Raw genomic sequence first — 24,302 nt, forward strand, 5'->3', positions numbered from 1 at the left:
CTTCTCCTTTACTTCCCTTGCCCATCATATCTACAGGTGCCCCTTAGTATTAGGTAGCCGGACGTACCCTCAACATTAAGTAGCTAGTGTTGCCCCCAGGTATTAAGTAGCTAAAGGAACCTCAATGTTAAGTAGCTAGAGGTGTCCCCAAGTATTAGATAGCTTGGAGTGTCTCTGACTGAAGGGAGATCTCGTCAGTTGAATGCCGAGGGCTAGCTCTTATTTACTATCTCATCAGGACTCTGCATAGGGAAGAGACACTTGGGGAGGGGAGTGGGCCACCTTTCCATCATCAGGCACCTGTGGGCACGTGCCTACACGTGCCTTATGGTAAATCTGGCCCTGAGTCTATCACAGGAAACTAGCTTCCCTAAGTTTCGTATACCAGCCCAGCAAAGAACAATTTTGCAGTGTTGGCACAGGTTCAGTATCTCAGTGCTAGCTGTTGGCTTCAAGGAATGTTTGAGGTTTAATAAAAGATTAACAAGTTCATGTTGTAGGCAACCTGCAGAGCTTTTTAGAAACAAGGAAGTAAAAGGTAAAATTATACTGACTTAACACATTGTTTTCCATGCAATCTTTACTTGCTGACAGTGTATCAGTATATCTGTCACTGTGGTTACTGAAGGTACTGCTGTGTAATAAATAACTAAATAAATAACTAACTTAGGGCCGGTCCACACAGCCGGCTGCAGTCGGCTTCTTTTACTGATGTCAAACACGTTTTTGCTACCGAGCAGAAAAGCGCTTGGCATCGTTTCCCATTGGTTCACCGACACATTGGCCTAAGGGTATTTCAGTTAAATAATTTAGAACAGTGAAATACCGCATTGGGTATTTTACACTTTTTTTCTGTATTCACTAAGATTTCTCACATGCGGTAAAAGTTCAGTAATTTACCAAACAAACATGCTTCAATTCACTGTGCCTTGCTTGGTAAGTCTCACTTACCGGCTGTGGAGCAGGTCAGCAGTCAGGCAGGAAGCTGTCTGTATGAGTCAGAGTTTTCTGTCCAGTGCATTCCTAGTATCCTTTTAGATGTGCTGCAGCCACCAGGGGGGAGCTCTTCTGTATAAGAGTATACAGATTTTTGCTAACCAGGGTATCAGATCGAATCAGGAGAGAAGCAGGCATGTGTGGCTCTTCCTATTGGCTGTCTGCTACATCTGTCAATATGATATCGCATGGAAAGTGTGAGTTATCAGCTGGTCATAGCTGGAGGTAAATACTGAACACTTAATTTATTGAATGCTATAATCTTTGTGAATTGCAATTTCTTGACTTTTTGTTGACGTATTTATCGCGCAAGTTGGTAATTTACCTCACTAGTTGGTAATACTGCGGTAATGCTTAGTGAATTGAGGCCATTGCATTGATTTCCGCGTTAAACAACATGCACGGATGCTGGTAGCTGTCCATTCTAACTGGCCCTTACTACACATTTTACCGCTTATCATTTCCTTCAGGGTCTCTCTTGCTCTAGTTTAGTATTCGACTGCCCGTGCAGTTAACTACTATTGGCCTGAAGCACTGATGGCCATACATGTTCGCATAGACGCAGGGCATGTGCGAGTTTCCTTCCATTGGGCATGCATGAATTTAGAACTGAACTACCATTGGGCATGCATGGTTTGGGTCTCATGCATGTACAGTGGAAGGAAGTGCTCACACCCACTGTCTGTCCATTGGGCACAAGGACTTTCTTTTACTGGGCATCCGTGGCTCAGAACTCGGGCACACCCAGTGTCTAAGCACTCATGCATGGCCATGCAGGGCCGGGCCGAGGCATAGGCTGGAGAGGCTCCAGCCTCAGGGCGCAGTGTAAGAGGGGGCGCAGAATTCATTCAGCTGTCATTCCTAATTGTGTATGAAGCAGAAAGAAATAAGAGAAGGGGATACATAGCAGTGACTGCAAGCCAGATAACTAGTTATTAAGGTGTTGAGGAGGTTGTGGGCCCTGTGGCGCCTCTTAGTCTAATAGCAATCAGTGTGTGACGGCCGGGGTGGGAGGGATGGAGGGGCGCACTTTGGTGTCTCAGCCTTGCGTGCTGGAGGACCTTGTCCCGGCTCTGTGGCCATGAATGCTTCAGGTCAATAATATTCGACTGCCCATGCAGTTGAATGCTAAAATAGAGCATTGAAGGGATCGGGAGAGATCCCAAACGCAATGAGCAAAGTTAAGAAATGTAATAACTAGTTTAACAAGCCACTGAAAGATATCTACCAACATGGAGAGAGAGCTAATGGGGTGGGGTTGAGAGAAGGGGGAGGGGGTTCTCTTTAAGTTGGAACCAATGTGTTTCTTAGTCAGGCATATATACCACTGATTCTTCTAAGTATGTATTCTTTTATTTGGATAGAAATTGGAAAATAAAATAAAACATTTATTAAAAAAAAGAAATGTAGTATGAAGTTATTTATCGTTATACATTTTAGATGTTTTTTAAATAAACATTGAGACAACTTATTCTACAATCACTCATTTAGGAGTTTTTTTTCCTTTTTGAAGAGATAGCAAATGGTGTACTTAGGCTGGGTCCATACTAGGCACGGTTGCAGTACGGAGCCTGCGGTCCGTGATGCTGGTGGTCCATGATCCTGGCAAACCTGAACACAAACGGATCCATACATCATGGAAGGATTTATGACCAAAAAGGAGCACCACAAACGTATGTAAACAAAAATAACCACAATTTTATTAAGTACATATTGCACACTATATATAAAAAACATTAAAAACACATCTGCTAGTACCTATGGGTGACGTCAGCGGATATCACGTGAGGCGCATCCTGCGCTCACGTGACCGCTCCCTCTGCACTATATAATATGGCGTTTTCCGCCTATTTGTTGCTGGATCCCCCTCTCTTGACAAAGCGGCGTAACTGCCGCGATACTGGTAGAGCAGTCAGCCGGGGCCATCCCTTCCTTTCTGCTAGTTACCTCGATCCTCTCCATCTCGGGTCACGTAAGCGCTCCCTCTCTGCACATTGCACCTTTGCAGTTCAGCATCATAATATGCAGGGCATACAGCATTCAACTCTGCTCTGTTTGCACTAGTGGCATTTGTATTTACATGTGCCCTTGTTGTATGGTTATGCACTTTATTTATTCATGTGGATATTTATGCACTTTCTTGTATTATTACACATTGTTTGCACTATTTATTTAGCTCACATGAGCACTTTCTGAACCCGGGTTCTTCCCTGTGGGAACTCTTATCTGAGCACCATAAGGTGAAAATATTTGTCTGATATATATCTATGCCATCTATTATAGGTGTCATATTGATCACATTTTTATATGAGGTTTACCAGCAGATGTGTTTTTAATGGTTTTTATATATAGTGTGCAATATGTACTTAATAAAATTGTGGTTATTTTTGTTTACATACGTTTGTGGTGCTGCTTTTTGATCATAAATCCTTCCATGACGTATGTTTATTCATGACCTAGCACACATTGATTGACACAGTTGTGCAGAAATCTTTTCCCGTTTACAAACGGATCCATGCTGCCCTTTTGCAGCATATGTTTTTGATCCGTTTGTGGGGTTTTTTTGGGGCCAAAAAAAACGGATGGAGGGGGTAGCAGGCAGGACGCCTGTGGAAGATGACCCCCGGCTAGATGGGTCACAAACGCCTCTGGGATATTTTCAGGCAATCCCCTGCCTGGCTCCTTTAGGACAGTATTGTATACGACAGTGTATCCACAGCATTCACCTCAAATAAAGCACATATTCCTTTCCATAGCGTAAAACCATATAGGATAATTTATTTATATTAAAAATGCACACTCACATTCCAGTAGGTTGTTTTTTGAGCATAGAGTTTTATAGGGCTCTACCCCTTCACGTTGGCCGCCTGGCTGGCTCTCCGTGTCTGCATAGAGGACCCTTCCTCGGTCTCCCCGCACGCCACGCCGGCTTACTTCCGCTTCTGCCATCACGCCCTACTAGTTTCGTCCTATTGGACTCATCAGGAGCATGCACAGAAGTATCCGTATTGCGTATTTGTAGCCAATCAAGGAGGTGGGCGGAACGGGGCGGGTACGCGGCTACAAATACGCAATACGGATACTTCTGCGCATGCTCCTGATGAGTCCAATAGGACGAAACTAGTAGAGCGTGACGGCAGAAGCGGAAGTAAGCCGGCGTGGCGTGCGGGGAGACCGAGGAAGGGTCCTCTATGCAGACACGGAGAGCCAGCCAGGCGGCCAACGTGAAGGGGTAGTGCCCTATAAAACTCTATGCTCAAAAAACAACCTACTGGAATGTGAGTGTGCATTTTTAATATAAATAAATTATCCTATATGGTTTTACGCTATGGAAAGGAATATGTGCTTTATTTGAGGTGAATGCTGTGGATACACTGTCGTATACAATACTGTCCTAAAGGATCCAGTATAGGCAGGGGATTGCCTGAAAATATCCCAGAAGCGTTTGTGACCCATCTAGCCCGGGGTCATCTTCTAAGGGTGAGTGCCCATTTCTGAGGGTGAGGTGGTGGTGGTCATTCCATATGCTTCTGGAAGTCAAGTCTGACACGGACGTGGATTTATGGGACATTATACTTAACAGAATTTAGGACTGTGAACGCAGCAGGAGCGCTTATGCTTTTATAAATAATTTTAAATGAATCTAATCTATCAATGTAGCAAGCAGCGAGTTAATGCAGCAAGCGGCGGCGAGCAGGGAACTTACTTCCTTGCGTCCCACCGCTGCCGCGTCACTTCCTTTAATGCCACCCTCTGTTGTTCATTGGACGGCATTACAGGAAGTGACGTGGCAGCAGTGGGATGCAAGGTAGTAAGTTCCCCGCTGCTTGCTACATTAGCTCACCGCTTGCTACATTGACAAATTAGATTCATTTTAAATTATTGAAATTATTGAAACTAGCTGGAGGGTGAGCGGGGACGGGGGACCCAGGGGAGGGAGGGGGGTCCCCACTAAGGGAGGGGGGTCCCCACTCCCCCCGTCCTGGCTGCTATCACTCTCCAGCATGGTGGCCCCCTCTCTCCCCTCCCCACAGGCTGGGACACAGAAAACTGATTCGTTTCTGTGTTCAAAACTGCCTGTGTATAGGGGGATCCATTTTCCTATTGCCTGCCACTACCCCTGCGTGTATCAGGATGCATATGCGTTGAGGGAAAATGAAGCAAATCCGGACCTTCCGCTCAGGTTTCGAAAATGGGTCCCCGCAAATGCATACCGATCTGTTTTTTGTTTGGGTGAAGACTGCTGCTATTTTTAACATTTCTATCCGTGGCTCCGGTTTTCATCAGGTTTTAAAAACGGAGCCACGTCCTTGACCTATGTTCTGTATTTCATATTTCAAGTATCCTGTACAAAATGCTGTTATATCTGTAGTACCGCTATGTATGTGTTTATGACATATTATGTTTAATCCAGAAACCTGCCCCACTAGGGGCGCTATCTCAAGGCTGTAAGATGTTTTTATTATTCTTTTCAAAATAAAAAGTTTGAAACTAAAAACGGAGCCACGGATACGTTTCTGGACCTAGTGTGAACGAGCCCTTATTCTTTTATTTGGATACAAAATTGGAAAATAAAATAAAACATTGACTGCACAAAAAGAAATGTAGTAAGAAGTGATTTATCTTAATACTTTTTGGATGTTTTTTAAATAAACTTTGAGAGAACTTATTCCACTTGTTTTCCTATTCAAGGTATAGCGCTAAACAAAAACGTTCTTTGAGATTTTGACTGAAAATTGCTCATGTAGACATAGTATTAGTATCTAAATTCAATTTCAACACACTGCGCTGACCAATATGAGAGTCCGCTTTTAAGTATATGGTGGTGCGCTCCTTAAACAAATAAAAAAAAATTTTTACACATAAAAAGGAGTTAGCGCTCCTGCTGTGTCCGCAGTCCAAAAGATCAATATGTAAAGTCCTGTATATCCAGTTCTGTGTCGAACTTTATCTCCAGAGAGCAAATGGAATGACCATCACCACCTCACCCTCAGAAGTGGGCACTCACCCTTAGACGGTGACCCTCGGATAGATGGGTCTCAAGCGCCTCTGGGATATTTTCAGGCAATCCCTTGCCTATATTGGCTCCTGGGACAGTACTTTATCCGACAGCAAGTCCACAGCATTCACCTCAAATAAAACACATATTCCTTCCCATAGCGTAAAACCATACGAAAAGTTTAATTCATATTAAAAATGCACACTCACATTCCAGTAGTATTTTGCAGAGCATGGAGTTTTATAGGGCTCTACCCCTTTACGTTGGCCACCTGGCTGGCTCTCTGTGTCCGCATGGATAACCGTACTTTGGTCTCCCCGCACACCACGCCGGCTAACTTCCGCTTCTGCAGGCCACGCCCTACTAGTTTCGTCCTATTGGACTCATCAGGAGCATGCACAGAAGTTTCCGTAACGCGTATTTATAGCCGCATACCCGCCCCGTTCCTCCCCCAAAACCTAATTGGCTTTACCGCTGCTTCCGCGTTCTAGCCACCTTGGAGCGCAGGCTGCCAATTAGATGTATTATACGTACCCTCCCACTGAGGGGACGTATGTTCAAATCCCTCCCTCCCACTAAGAATGGAAATTTGTTTTCTCAAAAAACGCATGAGACGCTTAAAAGACGCTTAAAAAGACGCATAAGACGCCTGCAAAATGCTTAAAAAAGTTTGAAGAATTAAATTATTGCTACAGCAAATCCTGGAGGCAGCCAATCTGGCCCTAATGAAATGCATCAAGGTTACAATATATTTATACAATCCACATCGTTTCCCATCTTCAGCCCACCCAGTTCTAGAAATACATACACAATCAAGATCTACCGATATCTCAAATTTACATGATCCAAAAATATTAGCAATGCCCAGTAATTCTAGTATGCAAAATTATAGTGGAAAGAGACACTCATACATCAAAACTGAATCCCCAACATTGAAAATCTCATAAACCTTAACAACTTAATAAATATTAAACCCCTCCAATTAGTGTTTATATTATGGGGTACACGACCCTTTGTATCTAAATTCGTGTTCAAACGTAAATCAAAATATATGCTCATCCACTCTATTCTGCACACCATTATCACCTGGCTAAGATGTGTTTATACGTTCCCCATCAATCATTACTAAGAAAACATATGAGGTCAATCTCTGCATTTAGCCCTTTTGGCTTTAGAGAATTCATGTGATGTATCCACCATGTTTCCCTTCTAGAGACCTCTCTAGTCATATTCCCACCCCTCCAAAATCAGTAATGTCTTTTTGTGGTTTGGAGAAGGTGAATGCACATTGGAGGGGTGGGAATATGACTAGAGAGGTCTCTAGAAGGGAAACATGGTGGATACATCACATGAATTCTCTAAAGCCAAAAGGGCTAAATGCAGAGATTGACCTCATATGTTTTCTTAGTAATGATTGATGGGGAACGTATAAACACATCTTAGCCAGGTGATAATGGTGTGCAGAATAGAGTGGATGAGCATATATTTTGATTTACGTTTGAACACGAATTTAGATACAAAGAGTCGTGTAACCCATAATATAAACACTAATTGGAGGGGTTTAATATTTATTAAGTTGTTAAGGTTTATCAGATTTTCAATGTTGGGGATTCAGTTTTGATGTATGAGTGTCTCTTTCCACTATAATTTTGCATACTAGAATTACTGGGCATTGCTAATATTTTTGGATCATGTAAATTTGAGATATCGGTAGATCTTGATTGTGTATGTATTTCTAGAAGTGGGTGGGCTGAAGATGGGAAACGATGTGGATTGTATAAATATATTGTAACCTTGATGCATTTCATTAGGGCCAGATTGGCTGGCTCCAGGATTTGCTGTAGCAATAATTTAATTCTGCAAACTTTTTTAAGTTTAAGCGTTTTGCAGGCGTCTTATGCGTCTTTTTAAGCGTCTTTTAAGCGTCTCATGCGTTTTTTGAGAAAACAAATTTCCATTCTTAGTGGGAGGGAGGGATTTGAACATACGTCCCCTCAGTGGGAGGGTACGTATAATACATCTAATTGGCAGCCTGCGCTCCAAGGTGGCTAGAACGTGGAAGCAGCAGTAAAGCCAATTAGGTTTTGGGGGAGGAACGGGGCGGGTATGCGGCTATAAATACGCATTACAGAAACTTCTGCGCATGCTCCTGATGAGTCCAATAGGACGAAACTAGTAGGGCGTGGCCTGCAGAAGCGGAAGTTAGCCGGCGTGGCGTGAGGGGAGACCAAAGTACGGTTATCCATGCGGACACAGAGAGCCAGCCAGGTGGCCAACGTAAAGGGGTAGAGCCCTATAAAACTCCATGCTCTTCAAAATACTACTGGAATGTGAGTGTGCATTTTTAATATGAATTAAACTTTTCGTATGGTTTTACGCTATGGGAAGGAATATGTGTTTTATTTGAGGTGAATGCTGTGGACTTGCTGTCGGATAAAGTACTGTCCCAGGATCCAATATAGGCAAGGGATTGCCTGAAAATATCCCAGAGGCGCTTGAGACCCATCTATCCGAGGGTCACCGTCTAAGGGTGAGTGCCCACTTCTGAGGGTGAGGTGGTGGTGGTCATTCCATTTGCTCTCTGGAGATAAAGTTTGGCACAGAACTGGATATACAGGACTTTACATATTGATCTTTTGGACTGCGGACACAGCAGGAGCGCTAACTCCTTTTTATGTGTAAAAAAATAGTATTAGTATCTGTCTATGCTGGCTGCTTGCTTACTAAAATAATTTTGCTGTTAGTTCTCCAATGAATTGAAAGTGGTACGTCTCGGCCAACTGTGTGACCACATTCTGAATGCAGGTTTTTTTTTTTTAAACCAAAAGTAAAGGTTTATTGAAAGAATTCTTCATATACAAGGTAATAGCAAAATACAGGATTCAAGCATACAGGCATTATTGCAACGACAATATATATCCATATATGTTGGCAGCTGAGATCTTCATGGATGAACCTACTACATAGATAAGCCAAGTGTTATGCAAACATTATTATCTTAACATATTCAGAAATGAACTGTGGACTCAAAGTGTTTATATTAATACAGGTGAGGAAAAGTGTACATACATAACATTTTCCCCCACTCTAAAGGTTACTGGTTTTTCCATCTGTCCCATATCAAATTAAATTTTTTTTGTACTCCCCTATGAATATATACGAATTTTTTGTATGGTAAAGCAGTGCTAATACATTTAATCCAGTTATCATAGGAGGGTGGCATGGGCGCAAGCCCTGAATGCAGTTTTTAATCAATGCCTAGTTCACAATTTAAGTACAATTTAACAGTGGATTAGACATTATGGAAAAGGGAGTAATGTTTACATGGAAAAGTGGTTGATAAAGGTTGAGGCTGGTCCAGGAGGATAATATATGACAGCGATCTGGTGGTGAGGAGAATAGACAGGGACAGCATAAACCTCAGAAGAAGAAGCCAATAATTGTACGGGTGTAAATGGTGTACAGGAGCAATGTTCTGAGAGGAGAATACCCACCCCGCCCCATGTTTGCCACCAGATCTAGGAGTGTGGCTAAATTTAATCCTTCTTATGAGAGGGCAGCTAGAGGCACTGTATCATTTGGAGTGAGCCATGTCTCAGTGAACCCCAAAAAGGTGAAGGCGTTAGTGACGAACAGATCATGGATATGGGCCAGCTTGTTAAAAGGAACATGAAGTGAAAAGTATATGGATGCTGCCATATTTATTTCCTTTTAAACACTACCCGTTGCCTGGCAGCCTTGCTGATCTATTTAACTGCAGTGGTATCTGAATAACACAGAAACAAGCATACAGCCAAATTTGTCAGATGTGACAATAATGTCAGAAACGCCTGATCTGCTGCATGCTTGTTCATATTAGATGCAGAGAATCAGCAGCACTGCCAGGGAACTGGTATTGTTTAAAAGGAAATAAATATGGCAGCCTCCATATCCCTCTTATTTCAGGTATCCTTTAACTACAGCGTGTACATTTCAGAGGGCAACAAATATTGAAGGGGAGAGCTGGGAAGACGAGGAATGTTGATCAGGTTACTCAGGTTAGTGTGTAAGGAAGATTGAAGATTAGTTAGTGCAGAGTGTAGTGTTTACCAGAGTGCAGTAAGGACTGGGAGAAGGCTCTGGATTGGGCCATATGTCCCATGCAGTAAGGAGAGGTAGTAGACAGAGATGAGAAACATGAGGATATGATTTGTTTGTGACAGACTGCTGGTTAAAGTGAACCTTAAACCTGGGGGGAAAAGAAGTTTCACTTACCTGGGGCTATCATAAGCCCCTGCAGCTGTCCTGTGCCCTCGCAGTTCCTCGAGTGTTCTCCGGTTCCCCGCTGCAGCTTATTTCGTTTTCGGCCGACTAACAGTCATCCCCCAGCAACGCGTCCTCTTCTTCACCTTCCCCGCCGTCATGCGCAGGCGCAAGCGTAATGCACCTGCGCATGACGCATTTGACGGCGGGGAAGGTGAAGAACACAAAGACGCATTGCTGGGGGGGCGACTGTCAGTTGGCCAAAAATGAAACTAAGCCACGGTGGGGGACCATAGACACTCGAGGAGCTGCAGGGCACAGGACAGCTGCAGGGGGCTTAGGGAAGTCCCAGGTAAGTGAAACTTTTTTCCCCCAGGTTAAGGTTCACTTTGAGGGAAGTGGAGGGTATGTGCGACCTGAGAAATAAAAATAATTAATGGCTAGAGAGAAGACGGTAGGACAAAGGGAGTAATGTAAATGGTATTGTTAACATTAAATGGTTAAATACCAACACAACTATTGCTGGTTAAAGCAAAACAGAAGTGTTTTTAAAATAAAAATACAGATACTTACCTAAGGAGAGGGAAGGCTCTGAGTCCTATAGAGCCTTCCTGTTCCTCTCACAGTTCCCTCGTTCTAGCGCTGTCTCCCCTGTTCAAATCTCATGCTGCACGAGGCTTCAGTAGTCTTCTGGAGCCTGAGTGCTTCTCAAGATGGGAGGTCCATACTGTGCATGCGCGAGTACGTGAGAGAGTGCTCTCATGCATGCACAGCATGGTGCTGCCCATTTTTGGGAGTACTCAGGCTTCCAAAGACTTCCGAAGCCTTCTGCAGAGGAAGAGAGCAGTCTCCAACCTATCGGTCGCTGCTAAACAGGGTGATGGTGCTGGAACTAGGGGACCAGGAGAGGAACGGGAAAGCTCTATAGGACCCAGAGACTTCCCCCTCCTTAGGTAAGTATCTGTTTGTTTTTTCATTTTAAAAACATGCAAGGTTCACTATAACCACTTTGTCCTCCTTGACATAGTTCTACGTGAGTGCTTCCGGCCACGGATCGTTAGGCCAGGAATCAATGAATCGGGCCATGGTGCCCGATCACTGATTCCTCTCCCCCGTAGAAAAAGCGACAGCTTCTCTCTTCGCTTTTTCTGACTCCTATGTCCCTCTAAGCATACATGTTACGCTTAGAGTGACGTCATGTAAACAAACTCAAGGTTGCCATCTTGTGGCCAAAAAGTAAAACTACATCTAAATGTAAAAAAAAATACAAATACACATATATTTACCCCAAATAAATACTATTTACATCCCGAAAAATCAAGGAACGCAGCGCTGGGTGTAGAAGAATAATATTAGGCTGCAGAGAGAAAACGGGCTAGTGTTCATTCACCCATCACACATCAGTTAAAAAATTAATAAAAAGAACTCTCTTGCGCCTGAGCAAATTTAATATACATTAACCAGTAAAATGACCGTAATGCATACAATGAAGGCTCATAGACAATAAAAAACCCCTTAAACATACAATGCTAATCAGACCAACATTGGAATCCCTAGTACAAATAGGCCCGTCTGAATGACCCAAAACGGCCGTCCCTAGTACCCAGTTGGTAACTTAGTTAAACACTGAAGTGAATGAGGTTCATAGCAAAAACACTAAAGTTCATCACCTGAAATGGAGAGCTCTAGAAAATATATATAAAGATGATAAAAAAATGATGAAAAATGATAAAAACTGCTACATTCCACAGTTAATAAGTTTTGCGTACAATCAATCCTCAGCAGATTCTCAATGGATATCCTTAGAATAACGTAGCCTATAGATCCGTAGAAAACTGCAAAAGCTTCTATTGCAGCATGCCAATGCAACCAAGCAAAGCTCACGACTTTAGCGTGCAGCGTCCTCAATGGATGTTAGTGCAGTTAATAGCAATATGATCTCAATAGATGGCCATCTCATGTACTCATGCTACCGTAGCGTAATCCCTCAAGTAGCCAATAAGGTAGTCCATTATGACCAGAGTGGAGAGGGAGGAGGAGGGTTTGGAGTCCAGTAACTTGCTCAATCCTGTGTAGCTGCGGCCGCTAGCTTGTCACAGGAGAGTCCGAAAGGATGGTAGATGTCGCTGCGGGGAAGTGACCCCGTGAACAGGAAGTACTGCTGAGTGACGTCACGTACAGATTCCACCAATCGGAAATACTGCTGAGTGACGTCACGTACAGATTCCACCAACTATTTACATCCCACCCTCCCAAAAATACCCACATAAAATGTTTAATAATAAAAAAAAAAAAAAACATTACAATAAAAAAACACATAAATATTTACCTAAGGGTCTAAACTTTTTAAATATCTATGTAAAGATTAATTTTTTTTTTTTTTTTTTTATAAGCTTGTAAATAGTGATGAATGCAAAACGGAAAAAATGCTCTTTTATTTCCAAATAAAATTTTGTCGCTATACATTGTGATAGGGACATCATTTAAACGGTGTTATACCCGGGACAAATGGGCAAATACAATACGTGGGTCTTAATTATGGAGGCATGTATTATTTTAAAACTATAATGGCCGAAAACTGAGAAATAATGAATTTTTTCAGTTTTTTTCTTATTCTTACTGTTAATATGCATTTACAGTAAAGTGGCTCTTAGCAAAATGTACCATCCAAATAAAGCCTAATTGGTGGCGGAAAAAACAAGATATAGATCAGTTCATTGTGATAAGTAGTGATAAAGTTATAGGCTAATGAATGGGAGGTGAACATTGCTCGGATGCATAAAGTGAAAATGACCGAGGGCTTAAGTGGTTAAGTACCAACACAACTTTTCCACTTCACTTAGCAGATAACGGATTTATTCTCTGGTCTAATTATTTTTGTCTCAGAAGATCTTTATTATTAGCTGAATTTCACTCTCTCTAAATTCCTTTTGTCTTAATGAGTGTCAGTAAGAGTTTGGAGGTGCACCTGGCCATCTGCTGCTAACATTTCCACTAATACTGGACCAGCTTGTCAAGCTTGAAGAAACCTTTCAGTTTTACACAGCTCTGGTGATGAGTGGGTTGTGCTGTAACTGTTTTGTCACTAGTGCTTTTACAGGAAGTATAAGACAGGCTGAAATCAGGAAGTGGAGCATATACAATGCTACTGTAAAACTTGAACAGAGCTCAGGCACAGGTGTCTGCCTCAACTCACATATCCCAACAACAGGTCCTCTGGAGTCGGCACTGGGTCCCTCGTAACTGGATATCATAGGATTATCGCTTCACCACAACCTGCACAACATGGGGAAACACAACTATTTGGTCTCATAAGGAATACAAGAAGAAAATGAAGAAACCTGGCCACATGACAAGGATACGGTTTTTACTTTAACACTTAAGTAGACGGAAAGCTTTTACTTGTCAAAATGGCAATGGCAGCTAAAGGTACGTATGTATTTTTATATCACATTTAAATTACATAACACATTTAGACACGTAATAAATCCAAACCTGAAGTTGTAAAGAAGGTGAAACCTTTTTGTCATTATGTTTTAAATCAAAGCATGAATGACAGCAGCTTTACAAATGTCATTCTGGATTCAAAACCTTACTTGATTAGATCTGCTGTATTGAGTATCCTGCAACCTCTCTCTATACACTGCAGGAGTTTGGTTTTTTTTTATCTATTGAGTATCCTGCAACCTCTCTCTATACATTGCAGGAGTTTTAGGGTTTTTGATCTATTGAGTATCCTGCAACCTCTCTCTATACATTGCAGGAGTTTTAGGGTTTTTGATCAATTGAGTATCCTGCAACCTCTCTCTATACACTGCAGGATTTTTTATTTTTGATGTGTTGAGTATCTTGTCACCTCTCTTTCTACACTGCAGGAGTTTTGGGGTTTCTGAAATCTGCTCGTATTACCACTGTTGTTGTTTGCTTTGGGAAGAGATTATTGTGTGTGTTTGTGTGTTTTGGGGAGAGGTGTGTGTGTGTGTGTGTGTGTACACGTGTGTGTGTGTGTGCGCGTGTGTGTGTGCACGTGTGTGCGTGCGTGTGTGTGTGCGTGCGTGTGTACGTGCGTGTGTGTGTGTGTGTACGTGTGTGTGTACTGTGTGTGTACTGTGTGTGTGTGTACGTGTGTGTGTACGTGTGTGTGTGTGTGTACATGTGTGTGTGTGTGTGTGTGTGTGTGTGTGTGTGTGTGTACGTGTGTGTGTGTGTGTGTGTGTACGTGTGTGTGTTTTGCGTGTGAGTGTGTGTGTGTGCGTGTGTGTGTGTGTGCGTGTGTGTGTACTGTGTGTGTGTGTACGTGTGTGTGTGTACGTGTGTGTGTGTACTGTGTGTGTGTGTACGTGTGTGTGTGTACTGTGTGTGTGTGTACGTGTGTGTGTACTGTGTGTGTGTACCACTATCACGAAAAAAATTAAAATTTTCTTCCAGAGTAAAATGAGTCATCAATTACTTTTCTCCTATGCTGTGACTTACAGTATTTAGTAGAGATCTGACAGGTTTTGGACTAGTCCATCTCCTCATTTGGGATTTTTAGTATTTTGTGTAATTTCTAAAAAGCGATCCCTGGAAGGTATCTATACAAATATGCCTTCTGCCCCTCCTACCGGTTTTCACACTATTCTGGCAGTTGGACTAAGCAACCGGCATTCACTAAGTGCTTTTAAAATAAAGATAACACTGAGAATCCCTAATGAATAAATGGGCTAGTCCAAAAACCTATCAGTTCTGTCAGATTTCTACTACCTATTGTAAGTGACAGTAACCTAGGAGAAAAGTAATGTACTTCTTAGTTGTATGTGTTTACATATACTGTATATACTCCAGTATAAGTCTTGAAATTTAGGTCTGATTCACTTCATAAAAGTATAGGGGTTGACTTATACAAAAGTCACGAGCAACACTGAGCACACTGAGTTATGTGTGTACTAATAGTGACATTCCCATTTACAGCAACCGATACTATGAGGAAAAGAAAAGCCAAGAAAACACAGGTCTGAAAGTCCTGACCACAACAATTAACAAAGAAAGCGGCAGGGGGAAATACTTGGCTGCATAAAAGGGAGTAAATAATTGCAGCACTTGGTGGCCTGGAGGAGGTATTGGCGGCACTTAAGAAACAGAAGGAGTTATCGCCTGCAATACTGTATGCAGTACAGTCATTAACCTCTCCTGAGCCATTAACTTTGCTGGGTAGACTTATACTTGAGTCAATAAAAAAAATCCAGCTTAAGAGGGTTGAATATTGGAGTCCACTTATACATGAGGTCGACTTGTATTGGAGTATATATAGTATTTGAAATGTTACAATTTTCGTGATAGTGGTCCTTTAAATAGACATTTCCCCATTTTGTAAGTTCCTCTTTCAGCTCCCTATTATACTGCACTTTCTGTTTCATGGCAACAATCTTTATGCAGAATAAACATTGAACAAATCTTTTTGTAAAGTCTTATTGGTGTTTATGGTAACATTACCTCACAGGAGTAGATCTGCGCTATGAATACAATAGCATGCGCTCACTGAAAGCACATATAAGAGAACAGTATCATAGTGCAAAGGATGTGGCATCAGTTTTGTTGTAATTCTCAGGTTTCCCTTTGGTGATAGTGTGAAAGTGTGCATATTTGTTGGACCTCTGTTCATTTTTTATTTTTCTGTAGAAAATGCAATTTAGGTGGATGAACCCACTGATTAACTTGGGCTGTCAGTTTTTTTTACATACAGTCAAATACCAATAATAGCAAGAAAACAGTGAATTATTTGTCAAAACATTGTTGCATCATAACAAGCACAATAAAAAAAGCGATATGCCGTTCATTGGGTATTTCTGAGGTATCGGGAATAACTAGGCTCCTAAGCCTACATAGTGCATACCAATGCATATTCAACCAAATAATCTATGCAAAACTCAAATGGTACCCAAAGTCCAAGGGCTGCAGTTCTATTGTACTCCTGTACCCAGTGTGAAGAAGGACATGCACTTGAAGGTGTCTCTCTTTTCCATCCTTAAATGCCTGGATGTATACAGGGCCGGAGCTACCATAGGAAAAAATGGGCAATTGCCCCAGGGCCCCAGAGCCTGTAGGGGCCCCCAAGGTGTCCCTCCCTATCTTAGCTGTTGCTCCCCAGGGACTCTGCAGAGTCTGTTAAGTTGGGAGTTGATTGGGGGGAGGGTCAGTAGCCAGCTCAGGGGCCCAGGAGGGAAATTTGGCTGCAACAAAGGGCCTCTAATGACTCTTTTTGGTCGGGGGTGTCTGTTTGGGGGGCCCCAGGCTAATTTTGCCCTGGGGCCCAATTGTTACTTGAACCGGCCCTGGCTGTATATGGTCATATTTAAGGCTGAACACAGATAGATGCACACAGATAGTTTCTTTAAAGGACCTCTGTTGCGAAAATCTTAAAATTTAAAATACATGTAAACACATACAAATAAGAAGTACGTTTCTTCCAGAGTAAAATGAGCCATATATTACTTTTCTCCTATATTGCTATCACTTACAGTACGTAGTAGAAATCTGACAGAAGCGACAGATTTTGGACTAGCCCATCTCCTCATGCTGGTTCTCAGGGTTTTCTTTATTTTTAAAAGCACTTAGTGAATAGCAGTTGCTCTGTCCAACTGCCAAAAAAGTGTGCAGCAAGCAGGGAGGATGGCCAGCATCTTTGTATAAATCTTTTTCAGTGAATGTCTTTATAAATAATAAAGGCCATGCTGAGAATCCCCCATGAAGAGATGGACTAAACCTGTCGGTAATGTCAGATTTCTACTACTTACTGTAAGTGACAGCAACATAGGAGAAAAGTCATTTATAGCTCATTTTACTTCTTATTTGTATGTGTTTTAAATTTTAAGATTTTTGCGACAGTTCCTCTTTAAACGTAGACATTGCATATGTGGTTCTCTGGAAGCAAATCTCGCTTTAATGGATACTGGAGCCGAAGCACATATGAGAAACGGGGGAGCAGACATTTATGGTGAGCCATCCTGATGCCCTCCCCCCTCCCTGTTCTCCTTTCTGCCCCTCTGCTGCTACTAAATGCCCTATGGCATTTCCGGGTCCCGGAGTTGGGCATCACTGTGCCTGCACTGACCCGTCCCACAGTGCGCAGCTGGGAGAACCATGCACATGCACATAATGTCATAATGACATCATATGTATTTGCAGAGCGCTCCCGGCCGCAGTCACATGCCATAGGACATGCACAGCAGGGCCAGCGCAGGCGCAGTGATGCCCAACTCCGGCGACCTGGAAGAGGGTGCCGGTGGGGATTTAAAAGCATCGGAGGGGCAGAAAGGAGTACGGGGGGAGCTGAAGCCTTGAGGACTGCCCACCATACACGCCTGCTCCCCCCGTTTCTCATAGGTGCTTTGGCTCTGGTATACTTTAAAGGTGCGTACACACGCACTACGGAAGCCAACGACGGGTCCGTCAGACCCTCCCGCTGGGCTGACTTTCAGCTGACAGTAGTACGTGTGTAGGCACTGTCGGCGGACTGATAAGGCTGTTCCTGAACGGCTCAGCGGATTGTTCAGGAACAGCCTTATCAGTCCGCCGACAGTGCGCACTACTGTCGGCTGAAAGTCCAACCAGTGGGAGGGCCTGACGGACCCGTCGTTTGCTTCCGTAGTGCGTGTGTACGCACCTTTAAGTGAATCTAAAGTAAACATGATTAGATAGACAAAAACAAGGAACACCAAGAGCCCCAATAGTGTAATATGTACTTGTAAATGGTTACTAGATAGAGTAAATATTAATACTCACAAACCAGGGTTACCATTAGGCAACCACTGTAAAAGCAGGTGGGGAGATTTTCCTTAACCCACTCAGGAATAAGAAGTTGCTCTCTGTAGATGAGAAAAAGGGGGTTCAACCCTCCACCCAGGGTGGACTATTATGCAAGAGAACAGAGGCGCCAAAAGGATAAAAGGAAGCTAAATAAGCTTAAAAAACTAAATTCTTGGTAAATAGAGGAGGCAGTGGTGGACTTACCTCCTCCAAGTAGACACACAACGACTGTAGTAAAGACAGTCAATATATTTTATTTATGAACTCCAAATATGCAACGCGTTTTGCAGGTTTGATCCCGCTTCATCAGGCAATAACAACGGAGCAATAGCATATGTGGTCAGTAGAAGAGCCAGGCACCTCTAGAGTTCATAAATAAAATATATTGACTGTCTTTACTACAGTCGTTGTGTGTCTACTTGGAGGAGGTAAGTCCACCACTACCTCCTCTATTTACCAAGAATTTGGTTTTTTAAGCTCATTTAGCTTCCTTTTATCCATTTGGCGCCTCTGTTCTCCTGCATAATGATTAGATAGACACTTTTATCAACATAACAAATCTTACAGGGTACCTTAAAGAGAATCTGTATTGTTAAAATTGCACAAAAGTAAACATACCAGTGCGTTAGGGGACATCTCCTATTACCCTCTGACACAATTTTGCCGCTCCTCGCCGCATTAAAAGTGGTTAAAAACAGTTTTAAAAAGTTTGTTTATAAACAAACAAAATGGCCACCAAAACAGGAAGTAGGTTGATGTACAGTATGTCCACACATAGAAAATACATCCATACACAAGCAGGCTGTATACAGCCTTCCTTTTGAATCTCAAGAGATAATTTGTGTGTTTCTTTTCCCCTGTTCTCATGCACTGAAGTTTCAGGCTGCTTGTTTCTTCCTGCAAACAGCTTTGCCCTTGTCTGTAATTCTTCAGTATGCGAAAGCCCAGCCAGCTCAGAGGACGATTTATCCAGCTTGTAAAAGATAAGAGAGAAGCTGCTCTAATCCTAAATAACACACAGGCAGTGTGCATAGAGGGGCCTGGAAGGGGGAGTTCATAGCAGAACCACAACACTGAAGAACTTGGCAGCCTTCCAGACACAGGCCGACAAGTCTGACAGGGGAAAGATACATTGATTTATTACAGAGACAGTGATAGTATAAAGCGCTGCAGTAAGCCAGAACACATTAGAATAGCTTTTTGAACTTGTAGGATGATAAAAAAGAGGATGCAATTTTTGTTACGGAGTCTCTTTAAGTGACATGGGGCATGATGAGATAAACATCTGTATGCACAGTTCCAAGCTTACATAGAACTAGGCTGTGCTCTTTTTGATCTTCTTACTTTAAGGGTTAAGATTCCAGGGCTGTAAATAATGATTTATCTGGTGTATAAATTGAGTCTGAGAACAGCATAACTCTCACTGATAACTCATTACAGGCCATAAAAGTTTTACATGGCAAAAAAAAAACCAGAAACACTTCTAAAGCATTAAAGAGGAACTGTAACGGCAAAACGTCCCCTGGGGGGTACTCACCTCGGGTGGGGGAAGCCTCCGGATCCTAATGAGGCTTCCCACGCCGTCCTCCGTCCCTCGGGGGTCTCGCTGCAGCCCTCCGTACAGCCGTGACGTAATATTTACCTTCCTGGCTCCTGCGCAGGCGCTCTGACGGCTGTCGGCTCCAAAGTAGGCGGAAATACCCGATCGCCGTCGGGTCCGCTGTACTGCGCAGGCGTAAGTCTCCGGCGCCTGCGCAGTAGAGTGGACCCGACGGAGATCGGGTATTTCCGTCTATTTCCGAGCCGAAAGCAGCCACAACGCCCCCGCTGGAGCCTGCAAAGGTAAATATTGAAATTACAGTCGGGCCTGTCGCCGGCTGTTCAGAGGGCTGCAGCGAGACCCCCGTGGGACAGAGGACGGCGTGGGAAGCCTCATTAGGATCCAGAGGCTTCCCCCACCCAAGGTGAGTACCCCCCAGGGGATCTTTTTGAAGTTACAGAGTCTCTTTAAAGAGACTCTGTAACAAATTGTTTATCTTTATTTCTTCTATGCTATAAGTTCCTATGCCTTTTCTAATGTGGTCTGGCTTACTGCAGCTTTTCCTAATTGCACAGTAGCTGTGTTATCTCTGTTATATGATCTAATCTTCTCTCTATAGTCGGCACAGTCAGGCTGAGGCAGTCAGACTGGAATGTGCAGGGCTGCTTGTGATTAGCTAGAAGCTGTACACACCCCCTGCAGGCTCTGTGTGACTAACACACTCTGCTTAGCTGAGCCTATTAGAAGCTGGTTAGTTTGTTTGTAAACACTGCCTAAAACTGGCAATTACAAGCCAGGTTTGCAGCAGAGAATGGCAGAAACAGCACAGAGGGGACCAGGAGCACATAATGAATAGAATGGTATGCTTTTTATTGTAAGAATTTCAGAGTACAGATTCTCTTTAAGGTCCATACACACGGCATACAAATGGGCAGCACGGTGGTGTAGTGGTTAGCTCTCTCGCCTTGCAGCGCTGGGCCCCTGGTTCGTATCCCAGTCAGGGCACTATCTGCAAAGAGTTTGTATGTTCTCTCCGTGTCTGCGTGGGTTTCCTCCGGGCACTCCGGTTTCCTCCCACATTCCAAAAACATACAGATAAGTTAATTGGCTCCCCCTAAAAAAAAAATTGGCCCTAGACTACAGTACTTACACTACATAATATAGACATATGGTAATGGTAGGGATTAGATTGTGAGCTCCTTTGAGGGACAGTTAGTGACAAGATATATATATATATATATACTGTACAGCGCTGCGTAATATGTCGGCGCTATATAAATACTAAATAATAATAATAATAATGCAGTGTGTCTGTACCCCTTAAGGTACAGACACACGGCATACAAATGTCTTAAGCTGCGAGGCAGGAGCTAAAGACAGACGATTGCAGTGTGCGGTTCTAAGCGACAATTCTCACCAGCAACAATTGTACACACGCGACAACATACTGAGTGATCTCACAACGGAAGCAGTCTGCCACAGACTTGTAAAGTGATCATCGTTGTCTGCTGGGGAGGGGAGGATGGGTGAATGCGCAGCGCACAATGGAGCACCTTCTGACTGGTGGGGTAAGAAGGGAAAGAATTGGCCATTGCAGTCACTTAACCCTCCTGGCGGTATGAAAAATTCCGCCAGGAGGTAGTGTTGGGCGTACACCTAGATGTTCGGGTTCGCCGAACATCGCCGCGATGTTCGGGTGTTCGCGCCGAACTCCGAACATAATGGAAGTCAATGGGGACCCGAACTTTCGTGCTTTGTAAAGCTTCCTTACATGCTACATACCCCAAATTAGCAGGGTATGTGCACCTTGGGAGTGGGTACAAGAGGAAAAAAAAATATTTGAAAAAGAGCTTATAGTTTTTGAGAAAATTGATTGTAAAGTTTCAAAGGAAAAACTGTCTTTTAAATGTGGAAAATGTCATGTTTCTTTGCACAGGTAACATGCTTTTTGTCGCCATGCAGTCATAAATGTAATACAGAGAAGAGGTTCCAGGAAAAGGGACCGGTAACGCTAACCCAGCACCAGCAGCAGCACACGTGATGGAACAGGAGCAGGCGCAGGAGGAGAAGGACATGCTTTTTGAGACACAACAACCCAGGCCTTGCATGAGGACAAGAAGCGTGCGGATAGCATGCTTTTTACCGCCATGCAGTCATAAATGTAATAAAGATAAGAGGTTCAATAAACAGGGACCGGGCGTCAACGCTAACCCAGCAGCAGCAGACGTGATGGAACAGGAGGAGGCGCAGGAGGAGAAGGCCACGCTTTCAGGTGCAACTCAGGCCTTGCATGAGGACAAAAAAATGTGTGCGCAAAGCAATGCAATGAGTAGTTTTCAGGACACAATGGGCTATTCGGAGGAGCTATTCCCACCCCCACAATCTTCTACCTGTGAAAGGTCAATGGAACAGCCACAAATGTTGTGCCCGGATTCACAACCTTTTTCTGTGGAAAATGCACCTCGCACTGAAATGCAAGGCGAGGCCGAGGATGAACATGACGTCAACAACTCAACATGGCGCAAAATCGGGGCGGAACAGAAAGCTGCTTTCAATGTTTTGAAGGCCTTAATTGCCTCCGGTGGCCAGTTAGATGCATCATTCATCACACCCAAATCCCAGAGCAATGTGTGCAGGAATTTGAATCGCAGGAGGTGTACCGAGATCATCTGGACAAGTGACCAAGTGACCAAGTTACAAGTGACCAAGTGAAAAGTGACAAAGTGACCAGTGACAAAGTGACAAAATGACAAAGTGACAAGTGACAAAGTGACAAGTGACAAAGTGACAAAATGACAAAGTGACAAGTGACAAAGTGACAAGTGACAAAATGACAAAGTGACCAGTGACAAAGTGACAACTGAGAGGTTGTTCTGGGGAGCTCCACTGCACTCAGTCGCATATGAGGAGAGGTCTCGTCGGGACTGCTGATCCTCCTCAGCTTGCTCAAAGCCTTGAGGGTTCCTGAAGATCCTCTGCTTGGAGTTCGCCGGGGTTCAGCTTGGTGTCGGGGTCAGCGGCGTCCTCCTCACTCCAACGTGGCAGATCTTCTGTTGAAGGAAAAAAAAAAAAACATTGTTAAAAGTCCAGTACCGCTTCTGAAGGACTCACCAAGAGATGCAGGAGCGCTTTAATCTAGCGCACCATCGCTCGCTGGGTGATGTCCCTCCCTACGCGCTGGAATTCTACGCTGCACATGCTAGCACGCTTTTGCGCAGTGCCGAGGCGCATTCCAGCAGCTAGCTACCAAGCTTCTGTGGATCTGATTGGGCCACCATGTTGGATCTCTGCCAAGTCCTCCAAAATTTGGAGCAATCCACGTTGCGTGACTGAGCAGTGACAACTCTACAGTCAGCATTACAATACCACTGCTGTGTTTACTGAAGAAATCAATGTTGAAGATGGAAACCGCTGGCATGATGCAAGTGGGGGATTCTGAAGATGAAAACGATCAGCGTGATGATACCAACATCAGGCAACCTGCCTCAGGAAACGCTGGTCCCAGCTATGACAAAGAACAGGACGAGGAACAGCTGGAGTTGGAGCAGGAATTGGATGCCCCCACTGCCGAGGGACAGAGCGGTGCACGTTGGATGCTGGTGACGAATATGGTGCATCACAACAATCACAACGCTCACAAGAACATGAAGACAGAGGAGTCTGGCAGGACTCTATGGCTCAATTCATGCTAGACTGCATTGAACGCAGCCCGCGCATTATTCACTATTCATTATTATTCATTATTCTGGAATCTGGACAACACCAATTACTGGGTTTATACCCAGTTTATACAAACACAATGTTAAAAAACTGATTGAAGAAAGTGTCAGACAGGTCAAAAATGGAACAATTCCAGCAGGCCCTTGAGGATGGAGACTTTAGAGAGGTGATTGACATCCTCCTCCTTCTCTAGCCAGTTGTACGCCGACAGACTGACTTCAGCAAACCCAGGAGGACCAGGAGGGCAGCAAAGAACACAAGCTGCTGCTAGTGCCGAAAAGGGAATGGTATTGGCAGTGTCCTTGGAGTGGGAACATTTTCTGACACCCATGCAGCAGCCCACAGAACAGCAATCGGGCAGTTCCACGTCCTCCAACACCAATCGCCTGGAGAAGATGGTCAAGGTCCAGGACTACATGTCAGATGGCGTAGCTGTGTTGAACAATCCATCTGCAGACAGACGGTGAGTGTGACAGGCAGCACAGAAGGACCATGGCAACTCACTCATAGTACCACAGTTTGATAGTGCTGCCCAAAAAATTATATGGATCCGTGGACCCGGGCACTGCGGGCAGTACTGGGAAGTGGGAACGCAGATTTTAGTACCTAAACACACGATACAACATGTTTTCCGGGGTCGGACTCTGAGGCACATACAGATGGTCCCGATCATCATCCTCATCATACAACTCTTATCCTGAGTCTGACCCACCCACCACCTCTGCCACCCCAACATCCCCAGACACAGACCCCTCATCGTCCTCAACATTAACTTGGGATGCTGGCCTGAGCCAGACCTCCTCCTCCACATCAGGCCCCATCATCTCCTCAATGGCAGCCCTCATTAATCGCTCTGGCGACGGACCGATGGACACAACGTTCTCCTCCGGGGAGGGCTGCTGCTGACCACTGGCTGCTGGGGTGGATGTTATAGCTTGCGTGGGGCGTTGGCTGTTGCTGTTGTTGGGAGTGCTGCTCACAGCGGAGGTCTCTGAGGAACTCATGGTGAGCTCATATAGT

At 43.9% G+C, this 24,302-nt stretch overlaps 1 protein-coding gene and 1 long non-coding RNA gene across 4 annotated transcripts in view; one reads left to right on the forward strand and one right to left on the reverse strand.

The window, feature by feature from the left end:
- Positions 1 to 957: 957 nt before the first annotated feature.
- Positions 958 to 24,302, reverse strand: part of LOC137535700 (uncharacterized) — a 119,466-nt gene continuing 96,121 nt past the window's right edge. The window contains exon 5 of one of the 2 annotated variants that reach the window (XR_011024452.1): positions 958 to 1,166. This is a non-coding gene — a long non-coding RNA (uncharacterized lncRNA). Of the gene's footprint in view, positions 1,167 to 17,996; positions 18,082 to 24,302 lie in introns of those variants that run through there. The other variant, XR_011024453.1, reaches the window with a different exon arrangement.
- PIK3AP1 (phosphoinositide-3-kinase adaptor protein 1) overlaps positions 13,352 to 24,302 on the forward strand; it is a 169,387-nt gene continuing 158,436 nt past the window's right edge. Inside the window, exon 1 of one of the 2 annotated variants that reach the window (XM_068257564.1) lies at positions 13,352 to 13,666. In XM_068257564.1, coding sequence (XP_068113665.1) covers positions 13,648 to 13,666 — 19 coding nt within the window. In that variant the 5' untranslated portion in view covers positions 13,352 to 13,647. The remainder of the gene's footprint in view (positions 13,667 to 24,302) is intronic. The other variant, XM_068257563.1, reaches the window with a different exon arrangement.

Source organism: Hyperolius riggenbachi, chromosome 10 (assembly GCF_040937935.1).
Source record: "Hyperolius riggenbachi isolate aHypRig1 chromosome 10, aHypRig1.pri, whole genome shotgun sequence".
Taxonomy (NCBI): domain Eukaryota; kingdom Metazoa; phylum Chordata; class Amphibia; order Anura; family Hyperoliidae; genus Hyperolius; species Hyperolius riggenbachi.